This window comes from Aythya ferina (genome assembly GCF_964211825.1).
Source record: "Aythya ferina genome assembly, chromosome: 20".
NCBI classification, from domain to species: Eukaryota; Metazoa; Chordata; class Aves; order Anseriformes; family Anatidae; genus Aythya; species Aythya ferina.
The window spans coordinates 9,710,084-9,735,848 of NC_140318.1; the positions used below are offsets into that span (position 1 = coordinate 9,710,084).

Here is a 25,765-nt window from a genome sequence, read left to right on the forward strand (position 1 = left end):
GCTCATCGTAGCTAAATATAAAGTGTCACAGGGCTGGAGACCAAGTGCTCGCAGTAGAGATCTGCTTGTTCCCAGCACCTATTCCCTACCTCCCTACCTTTGGCAAAAAAAAAAGAACAACTTGGCCAATGTTTACGACAAAGAAAGGCCCATTTCTGCTCAGCCCCGCTATTACTTGAAGGCACCAGGTGACTTCAAATCTCCTTTTGCCTCCTAAACAACAGACAGATGTCTCTTTTGTTAAGTGATGGTAAATCCACCCCCAAGGATTCTGGAGGGAAGGTTTCTGAACAAGGTGCGTTACTGTAGGCAACACATACAGAGGGAGAAAACATCATCTGGTTTACTACTTCAATGATAAGCAATGCAATCAAGTTGCCTAGCATATCAGCTTCTAGACAGCTTCCAAGCTTAGGAGAAGCCTCTAGTTAACACACTATGCTTAATTTCCTTTGGGTCAAACTTATAAAAAATCTAATTTGCTTCACAAGCAGCTCTGGATTTCAGCAAACGGCTGATGAGCAACACAGCCAAGAGAGAAAGGCCATTTAGTGTCTCTCATAGATCTGCTGGAGAAGGTAATTGATCAATTATATATTTAGCAACACGATGGGGAAGAGAGCTGATTTTGGCCATATGACTACTTTAACACCTCTGTCTCTCTGCAGGAAGAGAAAAAATAAAAATAGAAAAATAAAAAGAATAAAAAGAATAAAAATCAATCCGCTCAGTGGGACACCTCGGCATTACACGCGCTCCCATGCAGCAAGGTGTCCCTCGCACGCACTCAAAGAAAGCAAAGACCGATCGCAGCAGCGCCGCTGACTTCTGGGCGTATACATTACCAGGCTCGGGGTGGGTTTAGGCATTGTCTTCCGTGCTCTGTGGACCTTGACTTCAGTGTTAGCAGCGGTGGCTTTTTTAGCATCCATGTCCTTACTGCCCTCCCCAAGCTTGGCTGGCATCGTGGCTTGCATCTGAGAAAAGGTGCCCACAGTTCTCCCTTTGCTTGCTCCTCCTGGAAGGGTTTTTGCAGCATGGCCGGTGAGAGAAGCAAAGGTGCTGGTAGTCCTTAGAGGCTGCTCCTGTGCCATCTGCTTGGTTAGAATATATCCATTGCTCCCCGTTACAGAAGTCTGTGTGAAGTCATTAGCTTTCATATGGTTTTGCTTCCCAGTCTCACCGTCTCGTTCAGAAATGCCATTTTCTGCTATCCTATTTAATTTAGTACTAGAGTCCTGCTGGCTCACTTTCGTATTGTCCTGAGTGTTTTTTGCTGGGTTTGGGTGGCTACCAGCTTCGCTGTGCTCACAGGAACCGTTGGTTTCACCGTCTACAGCCATTTTTGGTTCCCCCACTTGCTTTTCTGTAGCACTTTCATCTGCAGCCATGGCATTGAACCCTGGAGAAAGAGGGAGGGTAAGGAGAAGGGAGGAGAAAGAAAAGGGTCACAAGGATTATCGAAACACACTCAGAGTGGCTAACAGAGAGGAAATGTCTCCCCAAAACACCGCCTGCTACATATAGCCATTCAGGCTGCCTACTTACCTACCTGACTGGCTGGGCTGGATCCTCAGCTGGGGAAAAGTGGGGCAGCTCAGCTGAAAGCAGTGCACTCAATCTGACTTGCCTCAGCTGCCGATGTGGCCATCTATTCCCAACTATGGATTTTTCAAGGTAAATATTATCTTTAGCTTTCCTAATAACTACATTTATTGGACCGTATGTCAACACCTCACACGTCAAACAAAACACCGCCCGATCTTGCACTCACATCCCTGGCAAAGCTCTTCACAGCACCAGACTGACACAAGGAAGGTTTCTGGTGGAGCTGGTCGGGGATGCTTCTGGGCACAGGCACAGCTCAGGGGCCACAAGGAATAACTCCCTCGCAGACGGAGCTCTGCAGGCATTGCCCACCCAACACCACTCTTTCACAGGAAGCAGCAGCCCAGGAGCAGGATTCCCAGTGTCATTTCAGAGGCAACAGCCAGATTAAACACAGGGGTGAAGCACGTTAAATGCAATTCTAGCCTAAAACAATTACATGATTAAAACGTAGCAAGATCTTTGCAGATTAAAAGCTCACTCGCAGATAAAACAGGAGTGTCCACGCAAAGAGGTTTTTTCTCCCTTCTAAATATTCCCATGCTCCCCCTCCAATACTTTTGTCCCACCAGATTTCAGGCCTGAGCTGACAGAATCCAAGTACGAACACCATGTACTTGCAGAAAGGTTTCCAGCATGACAAACTAGCAGCTCCCCAGGCAACCAGGGATGATAACAATTCACTGGCACGTTCAGTAAAATGATTAAATCAACCTGCTGTTAGGGATTCCTCATATTGTTTTCCTTCCAGAGGCCAGACAGTTATGAAAAGCACCAGAAGTACCACCAGCTAGAGCTTTGTCCAGGCGGGCTGTCAGAGCAGGCAGGACTGATTTACAGCCAGCTCAAATTGAAGTTATTTTAGCCCATAGCAGAGCCCAGAAGCCAAACTGAAGGCCAGCTCTGCAAGCCAGACCAGCAAGCTGGTATCAGCACCTTCCTCCACGCTGCTCTTGAAGCCCAAACATGGAGACCAATATCCTGTACATCTCTGCTGATCTGGCAAATACCTTATGTGAGGCTACAGCATGAAGACCATTGCTGGACCGATGGGCTGAGGCCAACTGCATGAAGTTCAACAAGGCCAAGTGCCGGGTCCTGCACATGGGGCACAACAATCCCAAGCAGAGCTACAGGCTGGGAGAGGAATGGTTGGAGAGCTGCCAGGCAGAGAAGGACCTGGGAGTGATGGTGGATAGTCGGCTGAATATGAGCCAGCAGTGTGCTCAGGTGGCCAAGAAGGCCAACGGCATCCTGGCTTGTATCAGGAACAGCGTGACCAGCAGGGCTAGGGAAGTGATTGTCCCCCTGTACTCGGCTCTGGTGAGGCCGCACCTCAAGTACTGTGTTCAGTTTTGGGCCCCTCGCTACAAGAAGGACATCGAGGTGCTTGAGCGGGTGCAGAGAAGGGCGACGAAGCTGGTGAGGGGCCTGGAGGACAAGTCCTACGAGGAGCGGCTGAGGGAGCTGGGCTTGTTCAGCCTGGAGAAGAGGAGGCTCAGGGGTGACCTTATTGCTCTTTACAGATACCTTAAAGGAGGCTGTAGAGAGGTGGGGGTTGGCCTGTTCTCCCACGTGCCTGGTGACAGGACGAGGGGGAATGGGCTTAAGTTGAGCCAGGGGAGTTTTAGGTTAGATGTTAGGAAGAACTTCTTTACTGAAAGGGTTGTGAGGCATTGGAACGGGCTGCCCAGGGAAGTGGTGGAGTCACCATCCCTGGAGGTCTTTAAAAGACGTTTAGATGTAGAGCTGAGTGATATGGTTTAGTGGAGGACTGGTTAGTGTTAGGACAGAGGTTGGACTCAGTGATCTTGGAGGTTTCTTCCAACCAAGACGATTCTGTGATTCTGTGAAGAGGAGCCCAGATTCTGGATCTTGGGATGTCAAACCCAACGTTTTCAGGCTCCTGGTTCGAAGCCACGCTGTGCCAGACTTTGCTGCGTACCTCTGAGTGCATGGGCAGCTCAAGGCAAACACCAGCAGGGCTGGGGGAGTCCAGAGCAGCAGCACTGCACCACTGCTTCCACTTTTCCCTTTTAAATGCATCCATTCAGTCCATTTTCTTACCCCTGGGTTGACCTCAAAGATCTGTTTTGATACCAATTCCTACACAAACAGCACTCACAGATGTCACCTCTAAAACCAACGCATTCTAGTACCTGAAACTACTATATTAGTCCCCACACCGTCTTTTAGGTGCTCATCTGGGACTTGAAGACAAACATTTCCAACATCAGATTCAAAGCCTTGACTCGGTCAATACACTCGGACCACCCGATCCAACCTCCAGCTCAAAGCACAGCCAACACCGAACTGCAGCCAGGTGCTCAGAGCTGGCCCAGGTGGGGCTCCAAGACCTCCTTTAGCCCTCGACCTGCCCGGCCTCACCCTCACCACAGCTTATGTGGAGACAGTCTCAACCCTGCCCCTTGTTTTGGTCACTAAACATCTTATTGTAAGGTGTCTTCAAAACCTGACAATGTCTGGTAGCTCCTTCCTGAGGTTTAATGTGGGCAATGTGTGCTGAGGGGATGCTTGTGCTACACAGACCATTCCCCACCAAACCCAGCCAGGCTGTGAGGCAGAGCTGGGTGAGCTCTGAAGACAGCAGGGGCACAACCCCTCCGGAGGCAGGAATTCAGTGGCTCTCCAAGCACGACTCCAAGTCAGCAGCCCTGTCTGCTGCCATCTCACGGCTCCCAGACCACTTTCTGTGTACTGAAAGCTCTGATAAGACGCACAAGGGTTTGCTTTGGGTAGGGACGACTCTGATTAGGAGAAGGTAAAGTGCTACTAGGTGCTCTTTCACTGTTATTTGTCTATTTGAGAAATCTTGGGCAGCTGTGCACTTACTCTTTCAACTTTTATTTCTCATCCTTCATCAAGTGTCTTTAGAAGACCACGCTAGTGCCATTTAAACAATCCTTTCAGCAAAGTCAGCACCAAAACAAAGCAAAAAATGGGCTCCCTAATCACAGCTGAAGGTTTCTAGCACTCAGCAGCAGGAACCTGGCTGAGTGAGGCCTTCGGTATTTGTTGATTCAAAGGCTGTGCACTCCCACCAGAACAGTCAAATAACTTCAGTGGCTGAGCATTAGATAAACTGAATAAGCAGAGTGCTAAAATTGCTCTACCTGCCAGGAAGGCAACCAAAACAAGGTGAATTAGAGCACTGCCCTAGGGAAAAGAATAACTGCATTACCCCTGAAAGCGTCACGGACTTTATGAAAAATCCATGAGGCTAAAATTAAAATCCCACATACAGCTTACCCCTCACACTCTTATTAAGTGTCCAAAACACAATCCGACTGACTGTGGCAGTGCCATAAATCTCTACAGACACCACACCTCCAAATCTGCGTTACTAGAAACTTGACAAAACAAAGCCGTGAAATTCCACCACCCCTAAAGCTACCCCAGGCCTCAGGCCGCAGGGAGGGCTGTGCTGCTGCTGCTGGGCTGGGGAAGGTCGGCCCCCTTCTCCTGCTCCTCGTTCTGGCAGTATTGCGATAATTTCATGAGCTGGTTACTTCAGGACAAGGCTGTTTCCTACGAACTGAGCGCGCCTGGTGCCCAGCTCGGTGAGCCCACCAGTTCAAATCAACCCAGGGCCTCACCTGGGCATCGGCCTACAGCCGCCCCCACTAACAACCGGCTCATCAGGAACCACATTGCTAATTAATACGTGGTAACCCAGTCAGATCACACAGCCAGAGCAGCTCCCCAGGCATGTTCACACGTCTGACCACGGCCAGCAAGTCTTGGGCACGCGCCTCCAGCAGCGCATGTCTGCAGGCTGCCGAACAGACGTAACGCAGCTTGTATTTACATTTCTGCTGAACTGGGGCCTACAGAAGGGGATGGGAACATGAACTACAGAGAGCAGGAATCTCACTTGGGATAAATGCTGGATAAAAGCCTACAGGAGCTCTTCAACAGCACCACGCAGCCAAAGAAATGCTCGCTCCTTACGTGACCTTTTCATCTCCCCTTTTCTCATTTTCCAAAAAAAAAAAGGTTTAATTGCAAACCTGCTAAAATCTTGTCAAATATACCTCATGGCAATGAGTTCCATGGGCCAATCACAAGTTTTTCTTGAAATGAAGGCTTCAGCTGAAGCCTTTTCTGCTCATGCTGGGAATGCAAGTGAATAAAAACCTAAAATCGATTACTTCTCTAAAACTTTACAGCTTGACAACACTCATTTTGTTCTAAGCAGACCAAGACTACATTTCATCTGCATTCTCCTCTCTCTCCAACTCCGTTTTTGTTCTTTAACCAAAAATGAAAGTTAGAAAGACACAGCCCATTTTCCCAGATTCTAGAAGCATCCTGGCATCTCCAGGGATGCCTTATGCAGACCCCATGCCATATTCAGCAGTAAAAGCCAGTCACATTGTCTCCAACGCTTCCTGCACCCCAGTACAAGCATTCCCAATTCATTTTAAATCAGCAAGGTCTGGGACCGGTAACATGCCCAGAGGCCAAACTGTTTGGCGACGTGTTCACCTGCGAGGTGTCAGCAGTTGACACCAAGCTGAAGCAAGGTTCAGTCACTGTGCACCTTCTAGGAGTTGGCTACGTTTTAGTAACAGAAGGAATTCAAGGCTTAGAGAAGTATGCAGATAGATGACCCCTGCAATTCCACAAGCAAAGAATAATCAGTAATATATTTAAATGGGCACTCTGAATTACCAGCTCATTGAGAGCAATGAGGAGTTCACACCCTCCCACCTCCACGGGCTCACACAGACCCTTTGCAGCAGCTCCGGTCTGAAGCTTTCTTCTCAATATCAAACACAGCTGCTCAGAATTAAATTAAAACTGCGATGAAGAGAGCAGAATCTTGAGAAAGGAGAGGAGAGGCTAAGACAGATAGGCTGAGGACATTTCATCTAAACTGAGATGTCTAAAATACCTGAAAGGCTGGGGTGCCACTAAGCCACCATTGCCACCACCAGAGAGAAGAAAGCTCAACTAGCACGGTCTGACTGAACTGTAGACATCTGTCTTCGGGTAAGTCACCGCCTGGATGCGTCTACCACGTGTAAGCAGAAATGAGGTGGACTGGTTCAGAATTAGAATGGTAAAATAAAAATACCTGAATTAGGCAAAACGAAACCCATCTCTGAAATCCCAGCCCAGACTCCTCTCTGCTGCCTTCGCCTGCCATCCGTCCATCTGGCAGAGCCTGCCCCAGCGCCTGCCCTCGAGCCCAGCAGGACAGATGCTCAGCCACCAGCAGCTGGAGGGAACTGAATCACCACTGCAGGTACAGCAGGGGACTGGTACCCACCAGGAACTTCCCCTGTGCAAGCAGCCAGGTGACCGGCTCAGAGCTCTGTAGTAACCTCAGAATCCTCAAAAAAAAAAAAAAAGTCTTAAATATGTTTTTTTAAACTCGTATCTCTGCTCAGTGAGACAAAACAGGAAAAATATGCAAGTGTTATGAGCATTACGCCAAGCCAAACTGCAGTCATTGCTAGGTTTGAGGGGAAAAGAAAAAAGATCCTACACGTGAATGCAAAATTATCTGATCTGGAACTTTAACACATTTTCCTGAGCATCTTGGTACTGAGCGCTGGTGGAGGTGAGACACACGCTGCTCACATCCTGCAAGGCGTTTCCAAAGTGCTTCTTGTGTGCTCGCAGTGGAACAAGGGCAGGGCGGCCTTCAGGTGCCGCAGGGGCAGTGCCACGCTGAGCGAAGCACGGGCAGGACTTAAACGAAAACTCATGATTTTGAACTGCAGTAGGTGACAGGTGAGTACTGCAAACATTTATATTTATAATACACACATTTCACAGATTTTTATCCTAAGCACTTGCAGGTCATCTTTAAAACACCAGATAGCACGGGCATTATCCGATATCCAACTGTCCTGCTGGAAAAAACTTTCAAAAGCAAGAAACACACCTGCTTGCTCCTTGGGTTGCAGTTCCTCCCACCCCTTACTTCTCAAAGTGAAACGAAATTGTGAGGCAGAGAAAAGCCCAGCTGAAATAAAAAGGTTGCCAAAGAGATGTGAGCTGAAACGGTACAGACCAGTAAGAAATGGGAGATTGAGATCCTGTGCTCCATTTGAAAGGAAAACCCCACCTCTATCAGTCAAGCCAAAAAGCTGAGTGTTTTGAAGCCAAGAAATGAAGAGAGTTATAAGTTTCAGGCCAAAGTTCTTCTCTGGAGTGAGCTATTGATGGTCTAGTGTTTTTTTTTCCCCTGTTTACATCTGTGCAGGCAGATGACACCCATCTGAAAGCTTGGCTCTGTATTTCCATGATGCAAGTGCCACCCCTCCTACTGTCCTGGAGTACACAGGCACCTGTGAGAGCCCGCCTCCCATCTCCTGCACGACCTACCAATAGCCAAAACAGGGAAAAACAACAGCAAAAAAAATGTCATCTGCTGTTATATGCTCCATAGTGAGCTTACACGGGTTGAATAAATGGGATTCTGCTTCTTGCCGATGAGCCACCCATGAACACTGGTGGACTGAAGGCTGTTTCAGGTCCTGCATGAAATTAATTTGTTTCTTTGCTCTGGGATGGGGTCCACAGTGTCATGGGGCCACGAGGCCCCAACCTGGCCATGCCCGGTGATCGCAGTGCTCCTGCTCCCTGCAGCTGCAGACCCAAGCACGGTGAGCAGCTGACGGGCTGTCAGGGCTTGGGTGAGCACCTTGAGTGTCTAATGAGCATCGTTTTGTTTTATCTGCTCTCCTGGCTGCCAGTCTCAGCAGGGAATCCCAGTGCTGAGCAGGTCAAGGCAAGGAGATTATTCTTTTCCTCCTTTTAGAGCAGCCATCTCTACACCTGGGAATGCAAAGGTTGCAGAGGCTCAGTGGAGAGCAGCACGTTACTCACCCTCGGCAGCTTCCTATCTGCAGTAGGAGGGAGAGGAGAAAAAAAAAAAAAAGAAGAAAAAAAAGGCCCCTCCAGGAATTTAAAACCCTGATGCTCTCTAAAAGCAGTTTTAAGTTTATTTGAGAGCAAAGTGACTGTGCACGTCTCATCCAGCACCGCTGCTCTTGTAAGCAGCTGCCTCGGGTGAAGTCTGGGAGAGGCTGAGCGTAATGGAGAACTTCGTTACCGGCTGCCCTCCCTCCCTGCTCGCCTGGCTGCGGCTGGAGTGGGGCTTCCCACCTCTGGGGCTGCAGAACAGAAGGAGCAGTTGGCCTTGAGAACTCAAGCAAGATGTACCACGGAGCTGGGAGCTACAGACTTTAGGAGAACTGAAATCCCTTGCAGTTCTTTCAGGAAACCTCTAACTAGTTTCTGAGTCAGAATACGTACAACACAGTCTAATAAAACCATTCCTGCTCATCTCTGCCAACTCCCTGCCCCTTTTCCCTGTCAAAGAGGAAGAGATACCTAAACTTTTACCCACACATAAAACCGAACTGCGTTTCCCCACAGATGACAAGACACAGTCTCATCCACAGCTTTTTTTTTCCTATCCGCATTGAGCAATTTTACACAGAAGGAGACATTAAGCCTAATGAGCAGCTTAACCCGAGCTTTACACAGGCTGGGAATCAATCCCAGAATCAGAAATTAAAGCACCAAGAACACCTGAAGATCTCGTTCCTACAGATGTATGTTAAATTTATAGTTCAATTACTTCTCTTCATCGGTGCCAGGATGAGGCTAGCAGAGGACGTGCCAGCTGACAGCAGCGGCGCATTGCTGCAATACCTTTCCCTCGAGGAACAAAGAAGGAAACACCACGACTGCTCCCAGCTCCAGTTCCCCCCTGGAGCCCCGACCTCCAGGCTGTTCCCTGAGCACCCCCTGAGGGCTCATTCCCATGCAGCCACATCCCAAAAGGCAGGCTGGCACGATAAGGGTGGCCAAGATAGGGGGCACAGGGCCTCACAACGCCTGACTGCAAACTGGGCAGTTCAGCTATTGCTGCACAAATGTTGGAGCCTTCCCTGCAAGAGAAGACCTTCAGGGACAGCGGCGGTGCCAGACAGCACCTCACAGAGCCACAAAGTCACCGAAGGCTTCGGGCTGGCAGCTGCAGGCGCTGCTGCAGCAGGGCCAACGTGCCTTGCTTGTGGGGCAGGCTGCTGAACCTCATTTAACGTGGCTACCTGAGTTCCCTGGCACAGGGAGAACAGAATTTTGCATGTAGGTGTGTAACACACAAAGATGTATTTGGTGGGGCAGCAACGGAGCTGAGACACATGCTGCCACAGTTCGAATGGGGATCTGATACCAACCTCAGTATCAGTACCGTTCTGAGTCAAGGGAGAGTAAAAAGAGGGTTAAACAAAGCAATTCACACTAAATATTTAACCCAACCATCACCTTTAGTCAGCCTTTGGATCTGCCAAGTTCCAGCCTCTGGAAGTTTCGGATCTCGGATTCAATATCCGCAGATAACCTGCCAAGGGAATTTTCCCCAAGGGAACAAAACCCAGGACAGACCTAGCTTTGTGTTACAGGCAGGAGTTCCTACCAAACAAAAATCGATCTGCTCAGCCTAAAACAGGACCCAGAAGCACCAGTGGCCTTGTGTGGCTGCCCAGTTCCAGGCATCCTCCTCTCTAGAGAGAGAGGTTTAAAAGACAAATCTCAGGCGGCAGGGTGCTCGACCAGCCTGTACAGCCCACCTCCACCAGCTGCTTCCATCCCGCAGGTAGGAAACTGGGCTCAGAGAAAACGTTTCATTCCAACGTGCAAGTCTGCTGTAATGACTTCACGTTCACATTGCACTCAGAAATGTAAATTCCTATGCAAATGCTGAACGCTGTTATTAGCAGGCTTTAGGACCGTTAACTAACTGAACCCCTATGATGATCACAGCTGGTTAACGAAGGTCAGCTAAGAACAATGCATACAGCAGTGACCAAGCAAACCATTGTCTTTTACACATGTGGTATGTTTGGGAAGAAAAAGAACAAATCTGAATGTTACCACAAGAATGGAAACTATGCAGTTGAGAATTTAGGACCCTTTCTGCCCTGGTAACAGAACTGTGCAGCACCCTGAAGTGCCTGAAAGTCGAGCACCTTGTCAGCTCTCAAGACTGCTCCTGCACGGGGAGGGTTCTCAGCTTCTTTTTCATACACAGGCATTTGCTTTTAGGCAAAATCAGTCAAGACATACAAAGCACAAAGTTTCTCTATTCCAACCCTCATCCTGCTTTTTCACCTCTCTAGACTCTTGACACTTACCTTGAGATCACCCTAGACCTAAATAAACTCGCATGATGCTCCTGAGCCAAGCAAGGCAGGGGATCAAAGCTCGAGTCTCCGGCCAGAGCAATGCAACCCCACACCGACGCCTCAGACTTCATTTCTGGTCTTCCCAGGTCAGAGCCCCACACGTGGCTGGCGTCAGCAGCAGCTCTCACGTGCTCCCAGTTAATATGCAAGCACCGTGGCTACATCTGACAGAGCATTCAATATTTTGCTTGTTCTGGGCTTTACTTTCTAACCAGAGCAACTTGACAAAACATTATGCTGGACAGAAGAGAACAGAAAAGGCAATGCTGTACTCATACAGGTCTAAATTAAGTATAAAAATTTGTTTCTAGCTAAAACTGGGTATTTTGATGGGGTCGGTCCAGTGCTATTCCAGTGTTCTCTTACAGAGAGGAGAACGAAAATAACACCAAATCCCTGCAGATCAATGAGAAGTAGATACTCAAGGAATAACAGAGCCATGAAAAGGGGGGAAAAAAAGATAAAGGGTTGTGTGCTTCTTTTCTCCCTAATCCCATTGACATTTATTAAGCCCTCAGATTTGTGTGTGTGCCTCTCGCACACAGCCACATAGGAAAGACTTCATCAAACTAACACATGCACTGCAGCCTGCAAAGTAAAAGCAAGCAGAGACAACGCAGAAGCCACGAAGCAACCCTTTAGGGCACGAGGTGCAGAGAGTCTGCCCCCACCAGCCATCCTGCAGCGACTGGTGCCTCAGGAGCAACAGAGAAACTCAAAGGAAAACAGAACGTTAACGTTAACAGAGAGGAGAAGGGCTAGGTCATGGTGTGGCTCAGAGTTCAGTTAAAACCAGCCACACAGAGGAGGTTCAAAGTAACTCAAGCCTCCTTTGCGTTTCACAGCCACACCAAAGCAGAAGTGAAAATCAGATATAAGTCTGTAGGTGGGTGGGGATGGATGGACTGCAAAGCGAATCTGCATCCGCTGGGGAAAAGCCCTGCTCAGGGTAACACAGGAGGAGAACAGAGCCACTCTTTTTGTGAGAGCACATCCGAGACTCCTGGGGCACAGAGCTCATCTCCAAGCCCCAGCTCTTGTTCCCAGCTCGCCACGTGCCGACCCCAGGAGCCAGGCTGAGGTCTGGCCCCCAGCCGAGGCAGGTGCTCACCTTCCTCCTTGTTGTTGGTGATGTCTTTCAGCAGCTCAGTCTTCATGCAGGCGTCTTTCCTCGTCTCTCCCTTATTCAGCACAGTTCGCTAAGGGTGGAGAGAGAAGGGACGGGGGAGAAAAAGAGATTTGGAGATTTAGCTCGGTGTTCATACACACACTGCATTCAAACCAACAGACGGTCATGGACATATCCTGTTTATAGCATGGGCAAACCTCATTCTGCAAAATAACGCTGCCAGGAAACTGCCAAGGCGCAGGTCAAAGATAAAGGGCTGGAAGGCCTGGCCCAGCACAGCCCAGCCCGCCCCAGGGGGGACGAGACTTCGGGTCCCTGGTTAAGAGGCAGCCGGGCAGTTCTGAACGCCAAAGGGTCTGGGAAGCCAGCCCAGCGTGGCTGTACATTGAAAAGGTCACAAACGGCATCCCGAGGAAGTGACCCTCACTCCCCCAGACTGCTTCAGCCGTGGGTGGGAGGAGGCAGAAGGACCGCATTTCTCCCTGCACACCATTTATCCACCAACAGGCCAAAGTGCACCTCTGTGCCTCTGCTTTCTGTAGTTCGTTCACACATAACTTGCAAAGTGCCAGCCGCCAGCGAGCTACACCTAGCTCATCATTCCTACATCCATGTTTATTAAAGTCATGAGCTCAGCTTTTAATTCTATAGAAAACGATTTTTCTTTTTTCCCCCTTTTATTTGTGAGCAGAAAGGGAACACCTGCTCTCTCCTCCGCCTTTCACATGCCTGGCATCACGTTGCTGGGTCAGGTTTGCAGCCCTAATGCCTCTCCTCTTGGCTTTTTCTTGGGGGGGTCCACCAGACAAAAAAAGCTACCAGAACAAAGGAAAAGATATTAAATAAAACAAAACAAAAAGCAGACAAGAAGGGGTCCTTTGCCACAGCTCTCTGCTTCCATGGATGAGCCCAGGAAGGCGCGATGCCAGCCCCGGGGCCGGGCGAGGCTGCGAAGGGCTCACTGCGAGCGGCGCAGGAGGAGAATAAGCCCCGGTCAAGCCAACTGTCGTAGGGCGACGCAGAGAGCAGATGGTGCCTGCAGCCATGCAAATCAAAAGGTTTAAAGCACGCTGAGTGATAAAGGGGAAAAAAAAGCAAAACAAGGAGCCTGCCCATCTCCCGCAAAACAAGCAGGAGATAAGAAATACACACGAAGGCCTATCAGCCTCCAAACCATCGCCAGGCGAGCCCTTCCCCAGCACCATTTGGGCTTGGAGCTACCGGGGGGACGGGCCCTGGGGTGGGTGGCAGGAGCCAGCACATGAGCTCAGGGGCTGGCCGTGCTGCAGGGCGGGCTCTTCGCCAAGGGGATCCCAGGACGGGCTGCAAGAGCCCTGGCAGGGACCTGAGGGCACCCGAGGGGTGCACGGAGCTGGCACCCCAAAGGATTGCTCCTCTCGCGAGCAGGAAGCTGTGGGCGGCCGGCACCGGGGCCAACACCACACACGGCCACAGCAGGAGGAGCTTGGGCAACGAGCACGTGGCCTTCAGGCTTTAACAGAGAGACAAAACCCAAGGCTCGCACAGCCTGACACAAAGCCTGCTTCCAACAACTTCCATCAAGAACTGGCCCAGGAAGCACAGCCTCACACCTGGGCACAGGTCAGCCGCTCTTTGCCAAGCCACTGCCCCGCGTTCTTGCTGCAAACACCAACAAGGAAATCCTTCCTCTCCTCCACCCAGACTGGTTGGAAACTGGGAACAGCTCCACTTCCCTGCTGGACTTACCCTGCTGCAAGAGCACCGTGAGGAGCTGTGTCAGGCCGCAGCGCTGTCAGCTCAGACCTGCAGCTCACCCATGGGCACGAGCACCCGGCCCTGGCCAAAGAGATGGAGCCTTGGCTCACCTCACGGGGAGCAGCCGGTCGTCCCGACCTTTGTTACAACAAAGAGAGCTCTGGGCATCCCTGCTCTTGGACTGACTCCTACCGAAAGCCTCAGGATTCCCAGCAGGCCGTTTGCATCCATCTCAATCTTTGTTTTTCCAGCAGCCCCGCTCCACACACGACTCACGCTCTCCCTTCCATGGGGACGCTGCTGCTGCTCAGAGCACGAGGCCTGAAGAAAAGCTGCTGCAGGGACCCCGGAGTGGAGCAGACCTCGGCAGCTAACGAAGGCGCTCCCTCCTCTCTGCAATTAAGAGGAGCACGGAGCTGCCCCGGATCCCGGCCAGTGGCGGGAGCTCCAGAAGCAGCACCAGGGAGAAGCCATCGCTTCTTCACGTTGGAGGAAAAGAGCTGGGTGCCAAGGCAAGGCCACCCGAGGTGGCTTCCAAGGGGCTCTGCTGCTCTGTAGGGCAGAGCCCCAGCCAAGCGGCCCTGGGCAGCAGCAGCTCTACCACCTGCAGGCACTGCTCCGGCTCAAATCAAAGCCCAACGACGCTGCTGCGCCTTCACAGCCCTGCGCGGAGGCAAAAAAAAAAAAAAAGAAAATTAGGCCAATAAAAAAAAGATGGCTGTGGATTTGGAAGCGTTCTCATCAAAAGGAGGCTACAAAAAACCACTGCAAAGCCCTCGAAGCCTCTTCCCCGAGGCCAGGCGCTCTCCCACCCGTGCTCCATCACCCAGGGCGGGCAGGAGGCAGCACCCATGGGTGCCCGCCGCCCACCGGCCCACGGCTCAGCTGCCCATCCATTCCCACCGGCCCACGGCTCCACCCGGCCGAGTCAGCAGCAACTTCGCTGCAAGTGTCAATACCTCCATGTTTGTGTGGCTTGCTTTTCCCCCCTTAAATTCAGAGCAAACTTCCCCTTCTGCTCACACCCCATGGCCCAATCCGTCGGCTGCTGATTGGCAGGGAAATCCTATACCCACCCTCCCCGCCAGAAGTGTCGGCTCTTGCAGCAGTCCCAACAAAAGCCAACTGCCAAGCTCGGGCTGCTTCACAATAAAAGTCTCGCACTCTCCTTCTTTTTTTTTATTTATTTTTTTTTCCCCCCTTTTCCTGCAGCCGGCTGCCTCCATTCCCCGGCTGACCCCGGGCTGCTTGTTAACCTCCAGCCACCGCGGAGCCTCCCCAAAGGTTACGTGCCACGACCAACGAAGCGTTATTCCCCCCACCACGACCTTTTATTTGGAGGTTTTGAAGGAAAGAAAAATGGCTGCGTCTTAAGAAAGGTGTTTGAAAGGGCTTTAGAAGCCATGAGGACCCAAGCAGAGAAGCAAGCGCTGCTTCTAGTTTTTCCTCTGCTTGCCAAAAATAAGGCTCCCCTTCCTCCACGAGGTCTTTGGAGCGGATGGCAGAGAGGTCAGACCGAGGGAAGGGTCTGCAGCATTCCCAGGCAGCCAACTACAAACGACACTGGTGCCTTTAAAACAAAAACCAACAACAAAAAGAGCAGAGCTGGGAAGCACAGAAAGAGCCTTCTCATCTCAGCCTCCTCCTTGGCTTTTTCAGCAGCCACCCGCGTGCCCTTCGCAAGGGTCCGGGCAGGTTGCAGAGGCAAAGACAAAACATGCACAGCACAGCTCCAGCACATTGCAGCTTACCAAGCCCAAGAGAGCAGCGAGTTGCATCATGACCCAGAGCTCCCTGACAGCAGACCAGGAAGGAGCGGAGGTGGATGTGCTAAGATGTCTACCTTCACCACAGTCCTTTTTTTTTTTTTTTTCCCTTTAAAAACCAACCTTCTAGGAACCTGAAACTTTGCAGCAACGTTGTTCTGCTCTGAGACAGGCAGTTCATGCAGGTCGGCCTGAGAGAGGGCTGCCAGCAGGATGAGCGACCCCTCTCCACACAGAGCCGCGTGCGGGAGCACCAACAGCAAGAGGGACGGCGCCGACCCTGGAAGCCCTGGGGCCTGCAAGCCCCAGACCAAGGGGCTGGCACCCAGGGGACACCGACCCTCCAGGGGTGACAATGCCACCACACGGGTCCCCACGAGGCACAGACCCCGCCAGCTCCCACCCGCCAGCCACGGGGCAGGATTTCAGCCCCAGCACGGCGGTGAGGTCTGCAGAGCGCACTGCAGCACCAAAGGGAGGCAAAGCTCCCGAGAAATGATGCAACTCCAGCAGCAGCACAGCCCCATGCACTCTTGTTCTTCCCTCCCAAAAGCAAAGCAACAAACCCAACTTGCTCATAGTAACCTTTGCCTCAAAGAGAAGGCGAGCGCTTTGTAGCTAATTACAGAGGAAGCAATGATTAAGAAAAAAATCGTGGAAAGACAGCGCTTCTCCTGTAGGCAGGAGGAGATGGCTGATTGCAGACTCCAGCACTACTCAGGTCCTGCTGTGCATGGGCAAGGTCTGGGCTCACCGCTCGTGGGGGACGCTGACCGCAGACCTGGCATTAGGAGCAGCAGGAGAAGCATTTGATTTGGAGAAGGAAGGAGACGTAACGATGTACCTGGCCTACAAAGCAGTCACCAGTCTCAAAGCTCCTTTTCTAGGTTAAGGCCACTTCCTTATAAGCCTCGTGCAATCATGTGAACATGGAATTTTATCTGCAGCTCACAACAAGCACTCCTCTCAGCCTCAAGTTTGTCCCCAAATCAAACAAGACCTGCAGTTCTTTTGTCTCCCAAATCCCTCCCGTCCGTGCTCTTCCTAAAAGGACAGAAACATTTCCTTCTCTGCCCCCATGGCTCCCTCCTACTCCAGCCGCACAAATCAACTCCCCAGACAGGGGGAAGGGTAGAAACCAGGCGCAAGTCCCTGCATGCAAAAGCTGGGAACGAGGAGACACTTGCATGAAAGGCAACGGGACCTCGTATAGCACAAGGCAGCCCACAGTGGTGCTCAGGCTTCTGGCAGGGGGGTTTGCAGAGCCTGAGCTCCACGGAGCTCCTGCAGCGGCGAGGTGATGAGCAGGACAGCAGCTCTGGCATGGCCGCAGCGACGCTGTCTCGCTGCTTCCATGCTGGGAAGCGTTGCACCCATCTCACTGTGTCCCAGTAGAGTTAAAACCAGTACGACTTGTATGTGCAGACAAGTGTAAATCCAGAGCAGACAAAGGCATCTCCTCCTGCCCCTGGCTGAGGTTAGCAAGAAGTACAGCTGCTGCCTGCCTTCTCTTAGCACCAGGGAGGGGGAGTAGGGCACCCTAAAACGAAGCCAAAGATTCCTCGTCCTCCCTAGCAAAAGCAAGCCAGCCACTTCAGAAACACCAAGTCGCCAGGAAGGCTCAGCAAGGATGAAACCATAGCACCAAGAAGAGCCTGGAGCGAGCAGCCTGCAGCACCCTGGGGCGCAGCAATCACCCCCATCACCAGCACCCAGGCACCTCTTCAGCCTCCACGCTCCTCTTCCTCCCTCCCCCAAACCACCGCAGCCACAGGAGCAGCTCCCTCGCCCCTGCCTGGCCCAGGGACACCGGGCAAAGGAGCTCCTGCTCCAGGCTGGAGCTGAAGGAGGTGGCCCCAGCCCAGGCACTTCCTTGGGAAGGCCCTCACCCCACGCACACCACCTCTTCCGTGCCACCTGCAGCCACAGCGACGCCTGCGAGCCGGGAAAGCAGACAGGGAGAGGAAAAAAAGGCAAAAAACAACACAAAAGTTGCACCCTAGGGCCTGTCCCTCTAATAGCTACAGCAAAACCTCACCAAGACTTTACTCTCCTGGAGGGTGAGAAAGGCACGCAGCGCTGCCCAGCACCCGAAGTCCTAGAGGTGGCAGCTCCTCACCACCTCGCCTCCATGGCCTACGGGCTTCGTCCTTCGTGGGGCTTTTTTTCTGCTCTGTCATTAAGAGTGGAGCCTGGTCTTTTCCTTCAATCCCAAGAATTGCACTGAATTAGATCATCTTTCTCGGCTCACCTCCCCCTACAGGCAGCTCCCGAGCATGCTCAGCTCGGCCTGGCGCTGCCATTTCATAACTGCATTGTTTACAGACGCACACTGACCTGCCATTTTTTGACAGTAAGAGAGGAGCTGGTGTTTGCAACCACAGTCGCTCGCAGCCCCTGCTCCTCACCACCGCCGGGGCGCAGGCGGGCTTCTGCCTCGCAATAAAAATCCAATTTGGAGAAGGGAAATTGCAAAGTGTGGAAAGTAGCAGGCTATTGTTCTTGTTGTTGTTTTTCGCCTTGATTTAGGTCAAAATCCACCTGCTCTGAACGCGCAGTCTAGGAGGAAGAAGTTAACCCCTCTCTGGGGCGAGGGGAGCACAGGTCTCGTCCAGCTCAGTGCAGAATGCCAGCCATGATTTCAGCTTCTTCGAATCACAACTGTGCTTCGATGTCACCTAAAAATATAATGCTCAGCCCGGTCTGCCATCCTCCGTCAAGCCTTCCTCTGAGAAAGAAAGGGTTGGAAGTATGGTATTTCCCTTGAATAAACAAGTTGGCTTAGTCCCAGCACATACAGTTTTCTCCTTTAAATGCAAACCAGAGTATTTTTGCAGGCACACAGGAAAATGAGGAGAGGAGGAGGGGAAAAGTTCCTCGTTTAACACCAAGAGCTCCATGAAAAGCCTTGTAAGGTTGCTCCCAGTCCCTCTCTGTTCCAGTCCTCTCCCCGTCTGTGCTTATCACACTTCCCAGGTGAAAGCAGCTCCGAGTTATGCTGGAGAGAAAATGCCAGAAGAGCTGGAGGTTTCCTCATCCTTGGAACAAGGACAATTTGTGCAAAGCTTCCTTTACAAGAGGCACTGTGCTGCTCCGACACAGTATGGCAGCGTTGCAGGGAAGACGCTCGCACGTCAGATCTTCTTAACCCCCACCGCCTCTCCCTTCTCCACCACTTCCACCAGGCTTCCCCCTCCTGAGGGGATTGAAGGGAAAAAGTATAATTGCCAGCTTTGGGGGAAGCTAGCTCGTATTTTGGATCCCAGAATATTTTTAAGAGCTTGCTCTGTATTTTTTTCCCTACCAATATTATTTTTTTGCCTTTTTTTTTTTTAAAACACACATTCCAATTTAGCTTGTACAGTGCATGAGCTTCTCTCCTGCTGCTTTACTGACTACTGTAAACCCCGCCAGGCAGAGCTGTGCTGCCCGTCCTCCTCCGCTGCCCCCCTCCAGGTCCAACGCCACCACAGAGCAGAGCCAGACATTTCCTACGCCGCAGAACAGCCCAAGGACTTCAAACAGGCACCGGGAGGGGAGGAGGGACGGACGGACGGGACGTCAGGGGAGATCACGTTACGGCTGCTGGGGTCTCCTCTGCGAAGAGGGTTTGATTTCAAAACTCATTTAATTTACAGTAGTTGAAAAGAACCGGCTGAAAGTGGTAGTTAAGGGTTATAAATTCAAGATTTGCTTCCAAATCACTGACATTGCAGTTCGCTGCAGGAACATATGGTCCTCCGAGCCTCGAGAGCAGGGAGCGCACGCTGCCAGAGCCCCAACTCTTTGGGCTGAACCAAAAACAAGAGATTTCTCCCATTGCAGGGCAGTCTCTGCGGTGCTTCCTTGACCTTTAGCAGCTCCAGGAGCGGGATGGGCAGCAGGAAAATTTTAAGGGGAAAAAGAGAAAAGCACAACAAAAAGCCGCACCAGGAATCCAGTCATCCATCCCTCCCCCAGCCATCCACAAACCAGCTGGCCATGACAGCGAAGCTCCTTAAATGTCCTTGTTTACCTGAACGGAATAGCTCCCTGCCATTGTACAAGCAGCACACGATCCAGAGATGGCACTGGGCAGAGGAGGTGGCTCCAGCACCCCCGTGCACACCCCACAGCAGGACCCGGCTCCTGCGCTGGAGGGGAGCGGTGGCTGCAGCCCCGGGGGCACAGGCAGCCCAGCTGGATCCTGCGCCCCCCCTGCCAGGCCTACAGGGAGACGTTTGGATAACAGTGGGGCTGACCAGCTGAAAATACATCCCATAGGAAAATCCAAAATCTTCTTGCAAAGTGGAGTGATAAAAAAATGAAGGTGAAGGGGGGGGAGATGAGCATTGTTTTTTTCCCAGCGGTGACCACCACGGGTGGGCAAAGCAAGTGCCTGGGCTCAGGAGGACTCATGGTTATTTGGAAAGGCTGGCGGAGGCTGCAGATGTTGGAGTTAGAGGAACTTCAAAGTTGGTTCAATAGGCAAAGGGGAAATAAAAAAATATAAAATAAAATAAAAATAAAAGGCCCATTTTTAGGGCTATTAACCCTTACTGAAGGGCAGCATGGAAGTCCAGACCTGGGCTTGCTCTCCTCCCTCCAAAAAGTAGGTCAGGCTTTCCAGCACGGTTTTCCCAACGCTTTCAGAAGGCAGCAGCCAGCGGTATCGGAGCACGAGGCGCTTTGGGCAGTCGGTCTGGCAGCCTCTGGTGGCGTGGCTCCTCAGCATAGCGGCCACTTCTAGGCCTTCGCTCATCGCTTCTAGCGAGAAACCTTTCCTCATGGCTTCTTCCGATGCCCTTTCCTTCCACACGCTAGACAACAAACGGGGAGCACGCTGCTGGTCGAGAGGAGGCAGGCTGGATGCTGCAAGGAGGCACCGCCGCCTGCCCGCGGGCCCCCCACAGCCACGGATGCCGAGCCCCTCAGTGGGCCGCCACCACCATGCCCGGGGCTCTCCTCACGCAGCCTCTGAGCTGGGTGGCTGCCCCAGGCCCGCCCAGCACACCAGAGAGCATCTGCGTTTAACACAAACAGCAAAAAAATGCCAACATGGCAGGGCCAGGGGGCTGAATTTTAGCTAAATAAGCTGCAGGCCTGGGCCTCCTGCCATGAGACCAACCACGGACGTTTCATTTTAATCAGCTGCTTGGATTGCAAGCTACTACCAAAAGAAGGGGGGGAGGGGGAGGAGGGAACACCCAAAAAATTGTTTTTTCCTAGTAAAATAATATTTGTTCTTCCCACCAGCCTCAGCAGAGAGCTGTAGGCCTGGCTGGACCCAACGGAGGGCTGCCAGCCCCGATCCAGCAGCCAGGGTCCTCTCCTTCTCTCCTTCCCCTTGGAGCAGCCCGTAGACCCCAGCCTCCCTCCGCTCCTCTTGCCCACAGCTGCTGCAAGCAGGGAGGGCTCCTGGTAGAACCAAAATTTCCAGAGACTTCATGCTTTTAAAATAAATAAATAAATAAATAAATAAATAAATAAAAAGCACCAACAAAATTAAAAAAAAATAAAAATGATACCCCCAAACAAGCCTCCCCACTCCAGAAGACAAATAAAAGACTGCTTGGACACAAAGCCCAAGCTTTCCCAGAGCCAGGTAATTCCAGATGTACGTGCAAGGCCATGGAACAGAACAAAGTCACAATCATAACAACACAAAAGAGCACTCAAAGGCTGACAAGGCAGGCTCCAGGCTGCTCCCCAAACCGCCCCTGCGCCCTGCCCCACGTGGCTGCCTTCCTGCCGCGCTCCCTCCCTCGCACGGGGCAGGAAAAAAAAGAAAGAATTGACAAAAAATAATCCAGCCATGATTATCTGAACTGTCTTCCTCCTCTCCGAGGCTTCTCCTTTCCCACCTGGCGCCAGGCTGCCTGCGGCCACAACCGGAGGGAAGCTGCTATTTATGAGGCATGGGAGATGGACACTGCGAGCTACTGTACCTGCAGACATCTGTGGTCTTCTCCTGGGGAAGACTCAAAGAGTTGCATATTCCAGATCCTCATGAGCAGTGATTCAGTTTCTGCTCATGTGATAAAAGCTCCCTCTACAGAGTGAGCATGCCCAGAGGAGACCATTTCACTGCTCCCTCCAAGCTGCAGCCATTTCACAGAGAACCTGCAGGCTCCAGCGTCCATTGGAGCGGCGATCAGCCCGGGCATCCCGGGGACGCCCCGGTAATGCAGATCATCTGTCAACTTTCTGACAGGATGCCAGGCCTCAAACTGATCGCTCGCCTGAAAAAAAAAAAGCCTTTTAAGCCCAGAATGTGTTCAGTTTCAGTGGCCTTCAAGAGTAGCCCTTGCCCACAAAAAAAAAGGGAAGGGGAGCAGGGATGGGGAGGGATGCGGTGTGGCTTGGGGACATCCCTGTGCTGATTTTGTTTTGCTTAATTGGGTGTCTGTCCTGCGAGGAGGGGGATGAAGGCACACGGGTTAAACTGGTTAAGTGTGCAGTGTCCAACTGCAAGTGAATTTGAGATGTGATCTGCTGAGCTGAAGGGGTGCTGGTTTCCACTGCGGGGATTTATAATACAACATGACCTGATACAACCAACCTTAAAAGCGTATCACAGGCACAATCATTAAAAAGAGAGGGGAAAACATAATGAAGTGATAGTGAGTGCACTGTGAGGTGCAGTAGCTCTGAGCTCAGCCTATGTCAAACCATATGATACAGCTGGCCCAGCCAGCTAGATAAAAGAAGGAAATTTTAGCTTCAAAATAAAAGTTGTTTGTCTCTGTTCCCCTGAACAATTAAGCACAAACTCTTGGCAACCTTCGTATCTGCTCCAGCTTCCGGTAAAACGTGCAGGAACATCTGTGAGCAGAGCTGGGCTGGGAGGGAGGCGAGCGCCCGGCCGGCCCTGGCGGGGAGGCAGCGCAGGGGGTGCCCGCGGCCCCCCGGGACCGCCCGGCAGGGGGAGGGCGGCCACGGCGAGGAGAGGAGGAAGAGGAAGCTCGGAAATGGGCTGTGGCACCTCCCGGCTGCTCTTGGCCAAAGCAAAGCAATTCCTCCATGAAATCGGAGCACAGAGGACAATTGTCTTTAAGGCTAAGTGCTAAAGTGAAGACGAGCTTGGTGTAGTGCCTTGCAGTGGGCTTGGGGGGGAGGGGGAAGAGGCTGCACAGTGGGAGGAAAAGCCACAGAAACCATGGAGAGGTTTCGAGAAGCCCAGTGATTTTATTTGCCTTGCACCTTGCATGAAAAGCAGGCATTCAAACCGATGCCTTCAGCATAAGCATGAAGCCATCGGCTGCTCTGCTCTACCCATCCCCTGCTCTGCTCTGCTGAGCATCGCCAGCGTGTCCTGCTGTTGCATTATCGCAGCCTGGAAGCATCAACGAGCCACGTTTTCCCCAGACCCAGCAGCTACTTCACCACCGTGTCCATGCACATTTGCAAAGCGGCAACAGTTAAAGCAGCAGAAGAGCTGCCCTGGGTCTGCCTCAGCTGCAGTGACACTGTTTTTTTCTCCACGCTCTGGAGAAGTTTCACTCCTAAACAGTTAAAACACACAAGGCTGAATTGAGATGACTGAAATTCACAGAGAATGAATATTCGGGATGACAGTACAAAGCAAGGATCTCTCACCCACTGGGTTTTTGTTTGATGTAAATTTTAAGTTTTAATATACATAAAATGAGATTTTGCTGGCCTTTCTATCAATCACTGAAAGGCAGAGAAGTAACTAATTTAAGACAACCTCAAAAAGCCCCAAACAGAAGCAGACTGGAGCTGTATTATCCACTGCATCGAGAGATTACTGTAGTTCAAACCAAAGATGGCTTTGTCGATGTGTTGCCCTTCCTTGCAGCATGAAATCACCAAGCTTTCATCAAAAACACAGAAACAGAAACGAAGATATTACTAAGTGCAAAGTCAGCGAGCTACCACCATCCACATCCCTTTGCAGAGAGGAAAGGAGGCCAGAGACCCACACTGCAGCGCTCGGTCCTCCTGCATGCCCAGCTCCCTGCTGCATCTCAGCGCTAGAGATGTTTTTAGTGCCGAGGTTAAAAATATACTGAGAGCAGAAGCGACCGGAGACACTTCTCACATCTCATGTTCATCCTTGAAAGTACTAAAGACATTTGAAAAAAATACATAAATAAAAAGGAAAAAGGAAGAGGCTCAGGCTAGTGCATATGCTTCAACAACCAACCCAAGCCAAACAAAGGATCCGCAGCACCCCAGCACCTCCTGTCCCAGCTCTATCTCCCCGTCTCGCAGAGGTCTGGGCTCCCTCCTAGCAAGTCCCTGCAGGACACACACCCTTCCTTCTGCCCTGCGACCATGGGTGGCATGTCGGGAGGGATGAGCAGTTTAATGTCCGGGGACCGTATGCAGAAGCCCGCTGGACTGTGCTCCCCTCTCCTGGAAAATGAAATCCATCTCCAAAATGGCTGGGGAAGGGGGGTTGCTCACACAACAGCCCGCACCCCACAAAGCTTTCCCCTGTATTTACCCCAAGCAGTTCCCCCTTTATTTACTCCAGCAGTTTCCCCACCTAAGCATGCCCATGGGGGGCACAGCGCAGCCCTCCCCATTTCAAACCACATCCTACCAGGGACCAGAAAAATGCCCAGGATTCTGACGCTGAGCCTCCCTGGCCTTGGTTCTCCCATTCAAAGCTTGAAAATCCCTTTCAGAAATCTCACGTTTCCAAGAGGAAGGCAGCAGCACAACACAAAGGACACTGGGTTCCTCGGGGCTTTTGCTTAATTACACCATTACACACGGCATTTTCACAGCTCCCTTGCAGCGGAAACACAAGTGGGAGGCAAGGGGAGACGTTGCTTTTCTATAGGAAGAACAATATTTAGCTCCACAAAATGCAGGGGTTTCTCCTCATTTCCATCAGGCTCCTCTCTTGCTTCAGACCCTCCACTTGCTCAGATCCACAGCTCACTTTCAGCCGCCTCAGAAGCGATCCCATAAACACAACGAATCAAACCACCAGCACTCGAGGGGCTTTCAGTATAAGGAGCATTTCTGCTGGAATCCTGCTTTGCTTCTGCCTTGCTAAGGACCGCTCCTCAGCTCAGCCACAAGCTCTTAAAATGCCTCCTTGCCTCCCCAGTGATTATTTACAACATTTCCTTGTGAAAATGCCCATTCCCAAGACACAGCAAGCGTCCTCAGCATCCTGCAGGAGAGCTGAAATGCCCACATCCAGGCTCAGATAGCAGCTCTGAAGGAGCAGCCTCTCATTAATGCACACTTCTGGAATCACACTTTTCTCCACCTTTTGAAACCTTTTTTTTTTTTCCAAAAAAATATTTTCAAGCTATCTCCTTCCCTCCTGCTTTTAGTTTTAGAAATCTGGCTTTAGGTAATACGAAACATTAAATGTTCCCTGGGACGCTGTGTTGAGTACATCACACACACCAAAAGGAGGAAAAAAAAGAGAAAAAAAAAAAAAGATGCTGTTGCGACAGATGTTGAGATGTAAGCTCTCTGGAAGACGTTGCTATGTTTTGATAAGAGTATGCATCGAGTATTTCATTTATAAGGCAATCCTAGAACTTTATTTAGAAGCATATTGGCCAGACAGCTGTAATTCAGAGCATACTGTAGTCCTTACAGTTCCCAATTATAAACTCCTTCAGCTTTAACTTATAGTAACCACGGCTCCTTCTATTCTGGAAATGTGAAAACACCATCCCTCTCCTTCATTCAGCTCTGGCACACCAAGAGCTCCCACCACAAAAAAAAACAGCCTTGCTCGAGAAGGGTACTGACCAGCATCCCTTGCACACCCCATCTCACCATTTCCTCAACGGACAAACAGTTTGTGGGGTTATTTTGGGGCCAGGAGGTGGGGTGGGAGCAGCACAAAGCCATCCTGCTTATTAGCAGTCTTCTGCCTGCTTTCCTGGCAGTGAAAATGGCCGCTCGCATTCAGCCTCGCCTGTGCTGCAACGCTCAGCTCAAACACCAGGGCTCGGTGCGGATCCTGCCCACCAGCCTCACGTGTTCAGCGGTTCCCTGTTCTTTGACCTCACACCTATTTTTTTTTTCAGCATTAGGGCATTCATGTGAAAACAGGAGAGCTCTTCATTGGGAGAGAATCGGTGCTTCATGGTGCTTTTCTCTCTCCCCAAAATCACAAATACCGCAGTCGATGGCTCCACAAGCAATCCCGCTGACATTACACGTTTCTGCAAGGAGCAGAAGGAGCAGATGAACTCTTTAAACACAAAGCTGCCTTCATGCAAATATCACTAGTTAAGAGCGGAGAAATAAAGCAAGCATGATGTGTGTACAGAATTGGCTCTGAAGAGGCTGCTTTTCAGCAGCTGCCA

General features: G+C 51.2%; 1 protein-coding gene across 13 annotated transcripts in view; it reads right to left on the reverse strand.

Annotated features, from left to right (window-relative positions):
- The window catches only part of EHMT1 (euchromatic histone lysine methyltransferase 1), a 113,863-nt gene that overhangs the window by 49,532 nt on the left and 38,566 nt on the right, over window positions 1-25,765 (reverse strand). For 7 of the 13 annotated variants that reach the window (XM_084494390.1, XM_084494396.1, XM_084494395.1 and 4 more), the window contains 2 exons: window positions 11,953-12,040; window positions 846-1,402 (listed from right to left, as the gene is read on the reverse strand). In XM_084494390.1, the coding sequence (XP_084350516.1) occupies window positions 846-1,402; window positions 11,953-12,040 (645 nt within the window). Of the gene's footprint in view, window positions 1-845; window positions 1,403-11,952; window positions 12,041-13,698; window positions 13,719-14,666; window positions 14,689-17,511; window positions 17,684-17,810; window positions 18,437-21,400; window positions 21,543-25,765 lie in introns of those variants that run through there. The other 6 variants (XM_084494391.1, XM_084494385.1, XM_084494397.1 and 3 more) reach the window with 5 other exon arrangements.